Raw genomic sequence first — 15,150 nt, forward strand, 5'->3', positions numbered from 1 at the left:
TGTCCTCAATCTAATTTATAAAACTATGTCTGTCTGTCTGTCTGTCTGTTCCCATATTTTCAAACAATCTCTTCCAAAACTAAAAGTCGCAGAGCGGCGCTAAGGGCCTCAAATGATTGGATTTTTTATGGCCCGTTCTTTTATGGGTCTTTAGCCGGGTAAAACAATTTTTAAGGGGTCAAAAAGGGTCAAAATTGACAAAAATCATTATACATTTTGTACATTCATCTTAGTTTATTTTTAATCTGTTCATATGCATGTCACATTGGTATGGTGGTAGCATCACCAGCTTTGAATGATACAGTTTTGCTTTCAGTTTCGATTCCAGCTGATGGCACTCAAATACTTTTTGTTTTTTTCACTTTTGAAATCACGACTATAATAATATATACGATATCTAGACAAATTAAAATATCATATTGATATATGGTTTGTTCCAATCAATTAAATTTTTGTGTTGTCTCCAAAACCATATGCAGGAAGAACATAGAAGCTAACTTATAAGGGATATTGGAAATCAATTTATACATTTAAATAATATAAAGAAAATAATAAGGTTCTCTGTAGGGGTGGGATTTTGCTGCTTGTCGGGTTTGTCAGGGGTATTTACGTACGGGAGTATAAGGCTTGTAGTTTGTTGGAGCATTCATCATTAAAATACTTGTTGAACAGGCAGAGGGATGCAACATTTCGTCGATGGGACAGAGGCTGGAGCGACGACTCTTGAACCCTGTCCAGGAGGGAGAAACTAGTAGCAGATGCAGTCGGCCAAATGTGACAATACTCCATACATGGGCGAATGGTGGCCTTGTAGAGGTACAGGATACTTTCAGGCATAAGTAGCTTTCTAGCACGGTAGAGAGAGCCCACCTTCTTTGCAGCAGCCTTGGCAATGCTCTCAATATACTTCATTGCATTAAAAAAAAAAAAAAAAAAAAAAGGTACCATATCAGTCATATTATTTTTCGCATAAATTTTTAAAATGTAATGAAATTAGAAGATTTAATTTCTTAGCATATCTGTTGCTATTATTGGATTCCTCAAGTTTTTTTTTTTTTTTTTTTTTTGCCGAGTGAATTTTCCTGGTCGCATGTTTCAAACTGAAAATCTTCAAAATAAAAATCCAATTATAAGAATGTCATCCGGGCGATATATTGTGATTTATGTGAAACAGAAAATAATCTAAATCAGCAACCACTTGGAGTTACATGCTCCAATTTTTAGTATTTTTTTTTTTTTAAATCTATAGTGCAAGTTAAAAAAAAAGCTAGGGACACTGCTTTTAAGCCCCGGATGATTCGACATAGAATTATTATACGTCTACATATATAGCCATGCATATATAAATGTTTAATTTCTGACTGTTCACAAACATCTAGGATTATAGAAACCAAATCTGACCAATAATACAATCTCAGAGTTTCATTCAGCAGTGCATACCTGCCCATAAATTTGCAAGCATTAACAACCGATGCAACCGAACTTACCTTTGCATATTTTTCCATCTCCATCATAGCCTGGCTTACACATGCACTCAAAACTTCCATTTGTATTTTTACAAATTGCATCCGACGAACAATCATTCCAAGTGGAGTTTTTGCATTCGTCTATATCTGAAAGGTTAAATAACAATAATCTATTAACTCCCCTAAATCATACTAATCAACAAGAGAATACACTACTTCCGGAAATCAAAATATATATACCTGAAAGTTCTAAAAAGAGGTAAAATTATGTTTGCTTTTCTATTTTATAAAGTTAAGTAACACGAAACGGGAAGAGAAATCAAATTCTTGACATGTAGAAGCTGTTAAAATTTGCTCTGTTTTAGTATTTATTACATTTACAAACATGTAAAAGTAAAATACAGTTAAAAATCCATGGAAGGAGAAAAAGACAATTTGGCGCTTCTGTTTCAGAAGTGGATTATCTCCTTTAGATAATCCACCTCTAACTTCCATTTACTTAAAAAAAAAAAAAAAAAAAAAAAAAAAAGCATTACCGTAACAGTTTACGAAAATGAAACGTTAACAAAAACGAATACATGATTTTTTGAATAACAAAAATGAATACAAAAAAAAAAATATTAATACATGAATACCTGAACAATTATAATCAGTTAATCAATCAAAAAAGGAAACCAGTTGGAAGCAAGTTAATTAATAAAATAAAAATATCTTAATAAATTAAACGTTTTTAATTATTTCTTAATTAAATGCTAAGTAATAAAATAAACGTTTTTAATTACTTTTGAATTGATTAAGTAATAAATTAAACGTTTTTGATTACTTTTTAATTGAATGTTAAGTAATAAAATAGTGAAACTTGTTAATGTACGCAACTCATAAAAAAAAAAATTAAATGAACTCGTGTTAATTATTAAAAAAAAAATTATATCACATATTGATCCCTTATTGCAAGAATTATGCGAAGGAATATTTCTTCCTTTTCTCTTTACGGCCAAAGAAACTCCATGAGATGAAGGTGGAAGATCTCAGTCACTAGAAGCTGAAACGTTGAAAGACTGAACATATGGTTTTCATTTCATTAAAATCTGATATATCCGTCTGTCCGTCTCCATATTTCCAAACACTATCTCCCCCGAAACTAAAATCACAGAATGGCGCTAGGGGCCTCAATTGATAGGAATTTTTACGGGCCGTTCTTTTATGGGTTGTTAGTTAAAAGTGTTTTTAAGGGGTCAAACATGCGATAAAATTGACAAAAAAAAAAAAAATCGTTATACATTTTGTACATTCATCTTAGTTTAATTTTAAGTTTTAATCACGTTGATATAGTGGTAACGTCACCAGTTTTGAAAGATACAGTTTCGGCTTCAATTCTAGCTGATGGCACCTAATTTTTTTTTTTTTTACTTTTGAAATTATGACTATAATAATATATACGAAATTGGGACAAATTAAAATATCATATTTAAGCGTATTTTACGCCTGGGCAAAAAAATTTGTCTTCCGTTTTTAGATGCTGTTTCATTCACATGAAAGTTTATTGATGGGAGTGAAGAGACAAAGAAAACGAGAAAAAAGAAAGGAAAAGAGAGAAAAAGAGAAAAAGAGAGAAAAAAAAAGAGAAAAAGAGAGAAAAAAAAAGAGAAAAAGAGAGAAAAAAAAAGAGAAAAAGAGAGAAAAAAAAAGAGAAAAAGAGAGAAAAAAAAAGAGAAAAAGAGAGAAAAAAAAAGAGAAAAAGAGAGAAAAAAAAAAGAGAAAAAGAGAGAAAAAAAAAAGAGAAAAAGAGAGAAAAAGAAAAAGAGAAAAAGAGAGAAAAAGAAAAAGAGAAAAAGAGAGAAAAAAAAAAAGAGAAAAAGAGAGAAAAAGAAAAAGAGAAAAAGAGAGAAAAAGAAAAAGAGAAAAAGAAAAAGAGAAAAAGAGAGAAAAAGAGAGAAAAAGAGAGAAAAAGAGAGAAAAAGAGAGAAAAAGAGAGAAAAAGAAAAAGAGAAAAAGAGAGAAAAAGAGAGAAAAAGAGAGAAAAAGAGAAAAAGAAAAAGAGAGAGAAAAAGAAAAAGAGAGAAAAAGAAAAAGAGAGAAAAAGAAAAAGAGAGAGAAAGAAAAAGAGAGAGAAAGAAAAAGAGAGAGAAAGAAAAAGAGAGAGAAAGAAAAAGAGAGAGAAAGAAAAAGAGAGAGAAAGAAAAAGAGAGAGAAAGAAAAAGAGAGAGAAAGAAAAAGAGAGAGAAAGAAAAAGAGAGAGAAAGAAAAAGAGAGAGAAACAAAAAGAGAGAGAAACAAAAAGAGAGAGAAACAAAAAGAGAGAGAAACAAAAAGAGAGAGAAACAAAAAGAGAGAGAAACAAAAAGAGAGAGAAACAAAAAGAGAGAGAAACAAAAAGAGAGAGAAACAAAAAGAGAGAGAAACAAAAAGAGAGAGAAACAAAAAGAGAGAGAAACAAAAAGAGAGAGAAACAAAAAGAGAGAGAAACAAAAAGAGAGAGAAACAAAAAGAGAGAGAAACAAAAAGAGAGAGAAACAAAAAGAGAGAGAAACAAAAAGAGAGAGAAACAAAAAGAGAGAGAAACAAAAAGAGAGAGAAACAAAAAGAGAGAGAAACAAAAAGAGAGAGAAACAAACAAAAAGAGAGAGAAACAAACAAAAAGAGAGAGAAACAAACAAAAAGAGAGAGAAACAAACAAAAAGAGAGAGAAACAAACAAAAAGAGAGAGAAACAAACAAAAAGAGAGAGAAACAAACAAAAAGAGAGAGAAACAAACAAAAAGAGAGAGAAACAAACAAAAAGAGAGAGAAACAAACAAAAAGAGAGAGAAACAAACAAAAAGAGAGAGAAACAAACAAAAAGAGAGAGAAACAAACAAAAAGAGAGAGAAACAAACAAAAAGAGAGAGAAACAAACAAAAAGAGAGAGAAACAAACAAAAAGAGAGAGAAACAAACAAAAAGAGAGAGAAACAAACAAAAAGAGAGAGAAACAAACAAAAAGAGAGAGAAACAAACAAAAAGAGAGAGAAACAAACAAAAAGAGAGAGAAACAAACAAAAAGAGAGAGAAACAAACAAAAAGAGAGAGAAACAAACAAAAAGAGAGAGAAACAAACAAAAAGAGAGAGAAACAAACAAAAAGAGAGAGAAACAAACAAAAAGAGAGAGAAACAAACAAAAAGAGAGAGAAACAAACAAAAAGAGAGAGAAACAAACAAAAAGAGAGAGAAACAAACAAAAAGAGAGAGAAACAAACAAAAAGAGAGAGAAACAAACAAAAAGAGAGAGAAACAAACAAAAAGAGAGAGAAACAAACAAAAAGAGAGAGAAACAAACAAAAAGAGAGAGAAACAAACAAAAAGAGAGAGAAACAAACAAAAAGAGAGAGAAACAAACAAAAAGAGAGAGAAACAAACAAAAAGAGAGAGAAACAAACAAAAAGAGAGAGAAACAAACAAAAAGAGAGAGAAACAAACAAAAAGAGAGAGAAACAAACAAAAAGAGAGAGAAACAAACAAAAAGAGAGAGAAACAAACAAAAAGAGAGAGAAACAAACAAAAAGAGAGAGAAACAAACAAAAAGAGAGAGAAACAAACAAAAAGAGAGAGAAACAAACAAAAAGAGAGAGAAACAAACAAAAAGAGAGAGAAACAAACAAAAAGAGAGAGAAAAACAAAAAGAGAGAGAAAAACAAAAAGAGAGAGAAAAACAAAAAGAGAGAGAAAAACAAAAAGAGAGAGAAAAACAAAAAGAGAGAGAAACAAACAAAAAGAGAGAGAAAAACAAAAAGAGAGAGAAAAACAAAAAGAGAGAGAAACAAACAAAAAGAGAGAGAAACAAACAAAAAGAGAGAGAAACAAACAAAAAGAGAGAGAAACAAACAAAAAGAGAGAGAAACAAACAAAAAGAGAGAGAAACAAACAAAAAGAGAGAGAAACAAACAAAAAGAGAGAGAAACAAACAAAAAGAGAGAGAAACAAACAAAAAGAGAGAGAAACAAACAAAAAGAGAGAGAAACAAACAAAAAGAGAGAGAAACAAACAAAAAGAGAGAGAAACAAACAAAAAGAGAGAGAAACAAACAAAAAGAGAGAGAAACAAACAAAAAGAGAGAGAAACAAACAAAAAGAGAGAGAAACAAACAAAAAGAGAGAGAAACAAACAAAAAGAGAGAGAAACAAACAAAAAGAGAGAGAAACAAACAAAAAGAGAGAGAAACAAACAAAAAGAGAGAGAAACAAACAAAAAGAGAGAGAAACAAACAAAAAGAGAGAGAAACAAACAAAAAGAGAGAGAAACAAACAAAAAGAGAGAGAAACAAACAAAAAGAGAGAGAAACAAACAAAAAGAGAGAGAAACAAACAAAAAGAGAGAGAAACAAACAAAAAGAGAGAGAAACAAACAAAAAGAGAGAGAAACAAACAAAAAGAGAGAGAAACAAACAAAAAGAGAGAGAAACAAACAAAAAGAGAGAGAAACAAACAAAAAGAGAGAGAAACAAACAAAAAGAGAGAGAAACAAACAAAAAGAGAGAGAAACAAACAAAAAGAGAGAGAAACAAACAAAAAGAGAGAGAAACAAACAAAAAGAGAGAGAAACAAACAAAAAGAGAGAGAAACAAACAAAAAGAGAGAGAAACAAACAAAAAGAGAGAGAAACAAACAAAAAGAGAGAGAAACAAACAAAAAGAGAGAGAAACAAACAAAAAGAGAGAGAAACAAACAAAAAGAGAGAGAAACAAACAAAAAGAGAGAGAAACAAACAAAAAGAGAGAGAAACAAACAAAAAGAGAGAGAAACAAACAAAAAGAGAGAGAAACAAACAAAAAGAGAGAGAAACAAACAAAAAGAGAGAGAAACAAACAAAAAGAGAGAGAAACAAACAAAAAGAGAGAGAAACAAACAAAAAGAGAGAGAAACAAACAAAAAGAGAGAGAAACAAACAAAAAGAGAGAGAAACAAACAAAAAGAGAGAGAAACAAACAAAAAGAGAGAGAAACAAACAAAAAGAGAGAGAAACAAACAAAAAGAGAGAAACAAACAAAAAGAGAGAAACAAAAAGAGAGAGAAACAAAAAGAGAGAGAAACAAAAAGAGAGAGAAACAAAAAGAGAGAGAAACAAAAAGAGAGAGAAACAAAAAGAGAGAGAAACAAAAAGAGAGAGAAACAAAAAGAGAGAGAAACAAAAAGAGAGAGAGAACAAAAAGAGAGAGAGAACAAAAAGAGAGAGAGAACAAAAAGAGAGAGAGAACAAAAAGAGAGAGAGAACAAAAAGAGAGAGAGAACAAAAAGAGAGAGAGAACAAAAAGAGAGAGAGAACAAAAAGAGAGAGAGAACAAAAAGAGAGAGAGAACAAAAAGAGAGAGAGAACAAAAAGAGAGAGAGAACAAAAAGAGAGAGAGAACAAAAAGAGAGAGAGAACAAAAAGAGAGAGAAACAAAAAGAGAGAGAAACAAAAAGAGAGAGAAACAAAAAGAGAGAGAAACAAAAAGAGAGAGAAACAAAAAGAGAGAGAAACAAAAAGAGAGAGAAACAAAAAGAGAAAAAAGAGAGAGAAACAAAAAGAGAGAGAAACAAAAAGAGAGAGAAACAAAAAGAGAGAGAAACAAAAAGAGAGAGAAACAAAAAGAGAGAAAAAAGAGAGAGAAAAAAGAGAGAGAAAAAAGAGAGAGAAAAAAGAGAGAGAAAAAAGAGAGAGAAAAAAGAGAGAGAAAAAAGAAAGAGAAAAAAGAAAGAGAAAAAAGAAAGAAAAAGAAAGAGAAAAAAGAAAAAAAAGAAAGAAAAAGAAAGAAAAAGAAAGAGAAAAAAGAAAAAAAAGAAAGAAAAAGAAAGAGAAAAAAGAGAAAAAAGAAAGAAAAAAGAGAAAAAAGAAAGAGAAAAAAGAAAGAAAGAGAAAAGAAAGAAAGAGGAAAGAAAGAGGAAAGAAAGAAAGAAAGAGGAAAGAAAGAAAGAGGAAAGAAAGAGGAAAGAAAGAGGAAAGAAAGAAAGAAAGAGGAAAGAAAGAAAGAGGAAAGAAAGAAAAAAGGAAAAAGAGAAAAGGAAAAAGAGAAAAAGGAAAAAGAGAAAAAGGAAAAAGAGAAAAAGGAAAAAGAGAAAAAGAAAAAGAGAAAAAGAAAAAGAGAAAAAAGAAAAAGAAAAAGAGAAAAAAGAAAGAAAGAAAGAAAAAAAAAGAAAAGAAAAGAAAAAAAGAACGCGCTGCTGCTGCTGTTTAGATGAAGGCGAACATTTCATTGAAAGACAAAATAATCTGACTCCAGTATTTTGTTCTCAACTTGAAAGAATTTACGTGACTGAAATAGGAATAAATTCCCTAAAAGTATTGTACTGAGGATTGAACATACAACCTCCATGAGAATGTCTCTTAGAACTGAATTCTACCTTTTCCGTTATGCCATGGGTCCTTGCAGAAAATTCTAGTATAAATTGTGAAAACCTTAATACAGAATTGTTAATATGGCCTCAGTGTTTGGAGCAGGAATCATTTGAGAACGTCTGTTCTCCTGTTCTAAACACCGTAGAAAAAAAAAAAAAGATATGAACTTGGGTCAGGTTCTGGATCAGTACCAAGGTGTTAAAGACAAAACAAACTGCATATGGTAAAGGATTAACAAAGCACTTAGTTGAAAAATGTCCCCTTTTGTTTGCTCGGAGGGAACAAACACGCTTACCATTACAAACGGTACCATTTCCCTCGAATCCTGATTTACAAGTGCAAAAATGGCCACCAGCAATATTGGTGCAATTGGCATTTGCAGAACAAGTATGCAACGTGGAATTGTTGCATTCATTTATGTCTGTAATTGAAAACAAGTTTCATGTTAAAGGTTGAATATTTTTGGATTCAGCTATAATTTAGGTACGTGCAAAATAAATGCCGACGCTCAAAATGTATAAACATTTTGATCTCCTCCCTTTACTTAAAAATTAAAAAATCAGGAAAAGAACCAATTTTAATGAAATTTTCAGTATTTATCAAATGATCTTGTAATATAATGAACTAATTATTTTTATTTAAATCTTAGTGGAAATGTATTATTGTTAAAAAAAAAAAAAAACTTTTCTGAAGTTATGGTGTTCAATAGTAAAAAAAAAAAAAATATTGTTGCTTTATGAAAAAGCATCGTAAATTATAACAATTAAAAATTTTTTACAGAAATATTAGGACCCCCACCCCCCTAAAGTCCTTATTAATGAATTCGATATAACTCGAAGAAAAATTAATTTTCCAAGCTACCAATATTATCGTTGAATTAAGCATTGTTTATTTAATATTAAAGAAAAAAAAAAAATTAATTATAATTGCAAAAAGTATTTCTACTTTTTTTAGATTACATGTTTCACATAATTTTTATATATAAGATTCTTATATTTTCCTTGCTGGAATAAACGTCAAACTTTTGGCATAACAATTTTTATGATATTGAAAAATAATTTTTTTTAAATTTAAAAGCAGGAACAAAAAAAAATAAATTAAAAAATGGTAAAATTATACAAACGTTCATGATAGGAATGTATGGATGCACGGCTAGGGGGGAGGAACAGCACTCACTTTTAACTATTTGATGTAATTTTCAGATAACCTTTTGATTTTCTGACATTTTGGGCTTCCGTAGAATCCACACTTGGATGATTTTTCATTTACTGTGATTGTGCGAAGCCATAACCTCTCGCTTTTGAGTGGGAGGGGGGGGGTTAATTAAGCTATTTTTTTTTTTTTTGGTACGAACAAGGAATTTTTATCTATTTCAATATTTTAGGACTTTACTAAACAAAATTTATCTGAATTTGTCCGCTTCCGAATATCGCTGGGAAAACATTTTTCATAATTTTTTTTTTTTTTTTTTTTTTTTTTTTTTCAAGTGTACAAATATTTTTTCCTTTTAGAAATTAACATTAGGCTTGAATTTTTCAAATACAATCAAAAAGCAGTCGGAAACCTACAAAAAATTTATGATAAACCAGCTTTCAAAACTATGTCCCCCTATTTTTTTCCGCAAATTTTTGCCTGTACCTAGCCATAGAAAAGAGCAGTTGCCAGTATGAAAAAAAAAAAATAAATAAAATAAACTCTCCATGGTTACAAAGAAAAAAAAAATACCAAAAAAACTAGTAAACTCTTGAGGTAAAAAAGAAGCAAACAATATATAGGTCCAGAGTTCAAACCACTGATACAAAATGAAATTGTCAGGTTTCAAAAATCATGCAGATGCATGAAGTATTTTTTGTTTGCATAGAAAATCTATTTTGCAATTTTAATAGTAAATTGTAGCTATTACAAAACTAATTTTGATCTCGGTAGTTCGAATTGAGTTGTCTCCCTTTATTAAATATGGTATATCAAGACCACGTTATCGCTTCCTCATAAAATTTGATTTACTTAGTTACAAAAAAAAAAAAAAAAAAAAAACTACTTGATTGATTTACATGAGTTTTGGAATATGAGATTTTTTTTGTTCCTTGAGGGGTATGTATATTATAAAGATTTAATTGTGTTGAACTCTGGACTGTATCAAAAAGTTAAATATCATTTTTTGTTGCTCATAAAAGAGAAAATGGCACCACTATTATATTATGGAACCAAGAAGAAATACCATTAAGTGGAATAATATCTATAAAAAAAAAAAAAAAAAAAAAAATCACAATTTCTAAGTTTTGTGGAAAAACTGAGAAGTACCAATGCCGAGGAGGGGTGGCGGTCCGAGAGGGTCAGTTCTACCCTGAGGCGTTTTTAACTGCCATTTTACGTTGTTACGGGGAGAAATGGTGGGTGGCTAGCACTTGGTTATATATTTAGCATGCCTTGGGACAGGTCGTCGTCATTTGGCTCGGTCATCTGGTGCACGCCACTTCATTCGGGAGAGTTCTGAGGGGTGCCGATGTCGTCCGTGTTCTCGGGTGTTCCCTGTCTGCCAGTAGTTTTCTTATACTGCGTTTAAAGTGTTACGTGACGAGGTAGGTTGCTAGTAGTACCTTGGTGAGCACTTTCTGTTACCCGTTGCTTGCCGACGTACATGCACCTTCCAAGTCAGAGTGTGGTGTGAGGTATGCTGCGGACGGGAGCCTCTGCAGAATATGGGGGTCGTTGGTTCCTTTCGGAGCTAGTCTAACATCTCACCAGAGAATCAATGCGTCATATTTTTTCAACTAGCGGTTAACTGTCAATTTTAGCCATTTAAACCCTAAAGGCACCCCTGGGGGGAGGGGCAACCAGAATTTTCCCGGAAAACGCATTGTTACTTTTTTTTACTCATATCATGTTTAATGTTTGTGCAAATTTTAAAAAAATTCCAAGGCTTAGTTATTGAGAAAAGTGCGGACAGACGAACGGACAAGGGTGAATTTACAGGTCCACCGCCCTTTTGTCGGGGGGGGGGGCCAAAAGAAAAAAAAATGCTTATGAATGAAAAATACCCCCACCAAATACATATGAATGAAAAATACCCCCACCAAATACATATGAATGAAAAATACCCCCACCAAATACATATGAATGAAAAATACCCCCACCAAATACATATGAATGAAAAATACCCCCCACCAAATACATATGAATGAAAAATACCCCCCACCAAATACATATGAATGAAAAATACCCCCACCAAATACATATGAATGAAAAATACCCCCTCCACCGATGCTTATGAATGAAAAATACAAAAAGAAAAGATAAACGAAGTACTTAGTTGCAAACATCCTTTGTTTTTTCAGAGGGCACAAACATACGCTTACCATTACAAACCGTACCATTTCCCTTAATTTAAGGGCCTTAAATCTCGATTTACAAGTTGCAAAAAAAAGGCTCGCATCAAGATTGATATACTGCACAGGCTCCAAATATATTTTTTTGCTTATAAAGATTTAATGGTACTTGTGGAATAATTTGAACCAGACGTAACTCAGTGTCCGATCGGCTTTGCTCGGAACATGACGGCAACGGCTGAACGTCGCCCATTGTCGAAAGTGTAACAAACGCTAAAAAAAAGTAAAATAAAAAAAATAAAGAAAGAAAGGGAAATATTTTTTCCAAGAAAGATATTTTGTGTATGTCACCCACAGCCATCCTTCACTGATTTTCGCTTTGCGATTAGTCAGTTTCGCCACACGCAATGCATTTTTTTTTTTTTTCTGTGATTAATTTATTTTCTGGGCAGTATGCTACCGTTACTTGCTTCGGGTATCAGCAATACTTTCTCCAGTCAGGAAATGTTCATTTTTTTTCTTTTCTTTTCGAGACGGTGTTCAGACAATTAGCAGGACGTGCGTGCGTTGCGCCGTTGCGTTGCTTATTGAATTTTAAAAAAATAAAAAATAAATAAATAATTCTGCATCTTCCAATTTCTTTCGAAAAGTTTGTCTGCTGGTTTCCAGCGCATTGATTGACATGATTGACGTCAGATTATAATGACGTAATGTTCCGAGCTAAGCCGATCGGACGCTGAGTTACATCTGGTTCAAATAATGCACAGGTACCGATTATATAACCGTGCCACTATTGTAGCATTGGACCAATAAGAAAAATACCATCAAATAACATTGTAAAAAAAAAAAAAAAAAAAAAAAAAAAAAAAAAGAGCGCACACACACACACACACACACACATAAGTGCCCCAGCGTATTATAAACATCCCAACCTTCCCATGTTAAGAACAGCTTTCGGAATAAACATCCCCTCAACCTCGAAAGCCGTTCTTGATATGAGGTGTAGGGAGGTGTTTATTCTGAAAGACGTTCTTAACATGGGGTGGTTGGGGGTGTTTACGCTAGGGCAGGTCGTAAAAAAAAAATAAAATAAATAAAATAAATAAACGAAACACTTAGTTGCAAACGCTCCCTTTTGTTAGTCCGGAGGGAACAAACACACGCTTACCATTACAAACGGTACCATTTCCCTCGAATCCTGATTTACAAGTGCAAAAATGGCCACCAGCAATATTGGTGCAATTGGCATTTGCAGAACAAGTACGCAACGTGGAATTGTTGCATTCATTTATGTCTGTAATTGAAAACAAGTTTCAAATTAAATGTTAAACATTTTAGCGTTCATTTAGTATATCTATATGTCTATAAAAGTGAACGTGTCTGTGTACATTTCCCTACGGAATAACTGTCAATTTTTAGTTTACAGACTCGAAATTTGATATACAGGGTACTGAGATTTGGGAAAATCTATGTGATCGGTTTTCGGCCAGAATTTTGGCTGTTAAGGGGGTCAAAGTTCAACGATTTGACCTTTAAGAACTGTACCAGACTCCGACAATTTTGGGTCTAAACACTTGAAATTTTAGATATAGGTTCCTTGGACAGGGATCTAACTTAACTTGATTTGAGCCCAAAACAATGAATGTTAAGGTCATAATAGGGGTCAAAGTTTAAAAAAAATTGATCTTTTTTTTTTGCTCAGCATACACCTCCAAACACCCGGGCAACACCAGACACCCATGCTAGTATTTATATAATAGACTTTTTTTTTTTTTTTTTTTAGCCCATTAAAAACAGGTAAAAGTTATGACTTGACTAAAAAGATGGATTTATATTCAACTATCAATTTGGCAGAAAATACTGTGCTCAAATTTTTAATTACAAATTCTGGTACTCTTGCACAATTTGACCCGAATTCTCGGGAATTCCCGTCAAACATGGATCGGGCGAGACCGGCAGTCATGCCGAGCGTTGTAACAGACGCAGACTAATTAAAAAAAAAAAATAAAATAAAAATAATAATCCCAAATAACAAACACTCGGTTTGTATTACTATACATATAGATTCGAAAAAGTTGTCAAAAAAACAAATATATAACAAATAAATATTATCAAAGGCAAGATAAGTTATTTTTCTACCTAACTGGATAAGTTTTTTGTGTTTATTCAATGTAACATGTTTATTCAGCTCGAAAAACATACAGTGTTTACCGATGTATTTGAAAATTACAAATAGCGCCAGACTATTTAACATGCTAAGTTTGGGAAAATAAGTTAAAAAAAAAAAAAAAAAAAAAATCTATACAAAATACTGTTAGAAACTCGCTCAATATCTGTTACTGTGACATAAGCTGACATATTAGGGGAGTTTTAAACAGAATTTTGTATAGTTATATATATATATATATATATATATATATATATATATATATATATATAATTATTTATTTATTTATTATTATTAACAACAACTCCTTTTCCCAAACTTACCGTGGTCAACAAAGTCTGGCGCCATTTGTAATTTTCAAATACATCGGTAAACACTGTATATATTAGTTATATATTTGTTATTTGACAACTTTCTCGAATCTATGTCTATAGTAATACAAAGCCCAAAAACCTACCTTTAAAGGACTGAAAATATTTTTTTTTTTTTTTTTTGCAAAATATTTAACAAAGTTTTTGGTATTATTTTCGAAAAAAAAAAAACGAACTCGAACTAATAGTAAAAAAAAAAAAAATATTGTTTTTGTAAATTTCAGTGCACTGAAACAGAACCTGAAAACTGTATCCATCGCAAATTAATAGTTTTGGAAATATTAATATTTTTCCAATGGATTATTTTCTTTATAAAATCAGCTATAATGGTGTAAGTTGGCTGATTGCGCATGCGCACAGACGCCATTTCACTGACTTCATTTACGTTACGCATGAGCGGTAGTCACGTGGCATTTCACAAGGCGCATGAATACACGGCGGACCGTTTACAAGTAATATTATAAAATAAAAAAATAGTTTTCACATCATTTAATAGTAAAAATAATGGTGTCAGTAAGTTTTCACGACCGGTTACAAAAAATTGTTTTTCGTTTTTTTTTTTTTTTTTTTTTTAGGGAGGGGGTATTCAATTATAGAATTTGTATAGCTTAACAGGTGCTTCTGCAGTTTAATTAACTGTTTTTTCCTTATATTTATAAAGCCAATGTAAACACAGAATTTTTGTGAAATTTTAAGTTTTTTGACTCAATAAATGTCAACACGTTACTCACGGAAAAAAACGGTTACTTAGGTTTTGGTACTCTTGCCTAATTTGATCCGGATTCTCGGGAATTCCCGTCAAGCATGGATCGAGCGAGACCAGCAATCATCAGTTTCAGCCGAGCGTCCATTTTCTGTAGGCTGTTTTTGAACCCAGTCAACGACGGGTACTTTTGCTAGTATATATATATATATATATTAGTATAAAATGTTATTTTTATAAAAATGTTGGCTACATAGTTGCATACATGTTTCAGCTATAAACTTATTTGAGATCTAGCATCATCGAACTATTGACAGAGGAGACGCCAAAAAGATGGATGAAAGTGCGGACAAACGAACGGACAAAGGTGAATTTACAGGTCCACTCTCCTTTTGTCGAGGAACCAAAAAGCAATTGTAAAAAGTGATATTCTCCTGAAGATTCAAGGTTTAATCCTCAGTGTAAGCAACCGAAAATGTTATACCTGTGAAGTAAATAAAGGATTCCACTCGAAATTCCATCCAAATTCCTGAATTGGACAAGATACACCTGAAGAAGGTTGGATGTTACATCAATTGAAACGTGAAAAATCACACTCAAGATGAGAACAGTTTTTTTTTTTTTTTTACATGGAGGTCACCACCAATCAAGGCCCGGAAGCCACTCGGAGATAAGAGTTATTGCGTGTACAATAATCAATGGGACAATATCGTAGTAATCGTTAGTATTGGAGATTTGATAAAGTGTCTTACTTAAGGGAGCGGTTT

General features: G+C 31.8%; 1 protein-coding gene across 1 annotated transcript in view; it reads right to left on the minus strand.

Annotated features, from left to right (window-relative positions):
* Positions 1 to 15,150, minus strand: part of LOC145258346 (uncharacterized) — a gene marked incomplete in the record, with an annotated part of 299,186 nt that overhangs the window by 141,708 nt on the left and 142,328 nt on the right. The window contains 3 exon segments of the mRNA XM_080116539.1: positions 1,488 to 1,613; positions 8,112 to 8,237; positions 12,311 to 12,436. Of these exon segments, the coding sequence (XP_079972665.1) occupies positions 1,488 to 1,613; positions 8,112 to 8,237; positions 12,311 to 12,436 (378 nt within the window).

The sequence above is a fragment of the Euprymna scolopes genome, chromosome 33, assembly GCF_053919585.1.
Source record: "Euprymna scolopes isolate OS-2025 chromosome 33, ASM5391958v1, whole genome shotgun sequence".
NCBI lineage: Eukaryota > Metazoa > Mollusca > Cephalopoda > Sepiida > Sepiolidae > Euprymna > Euprymna scolopes.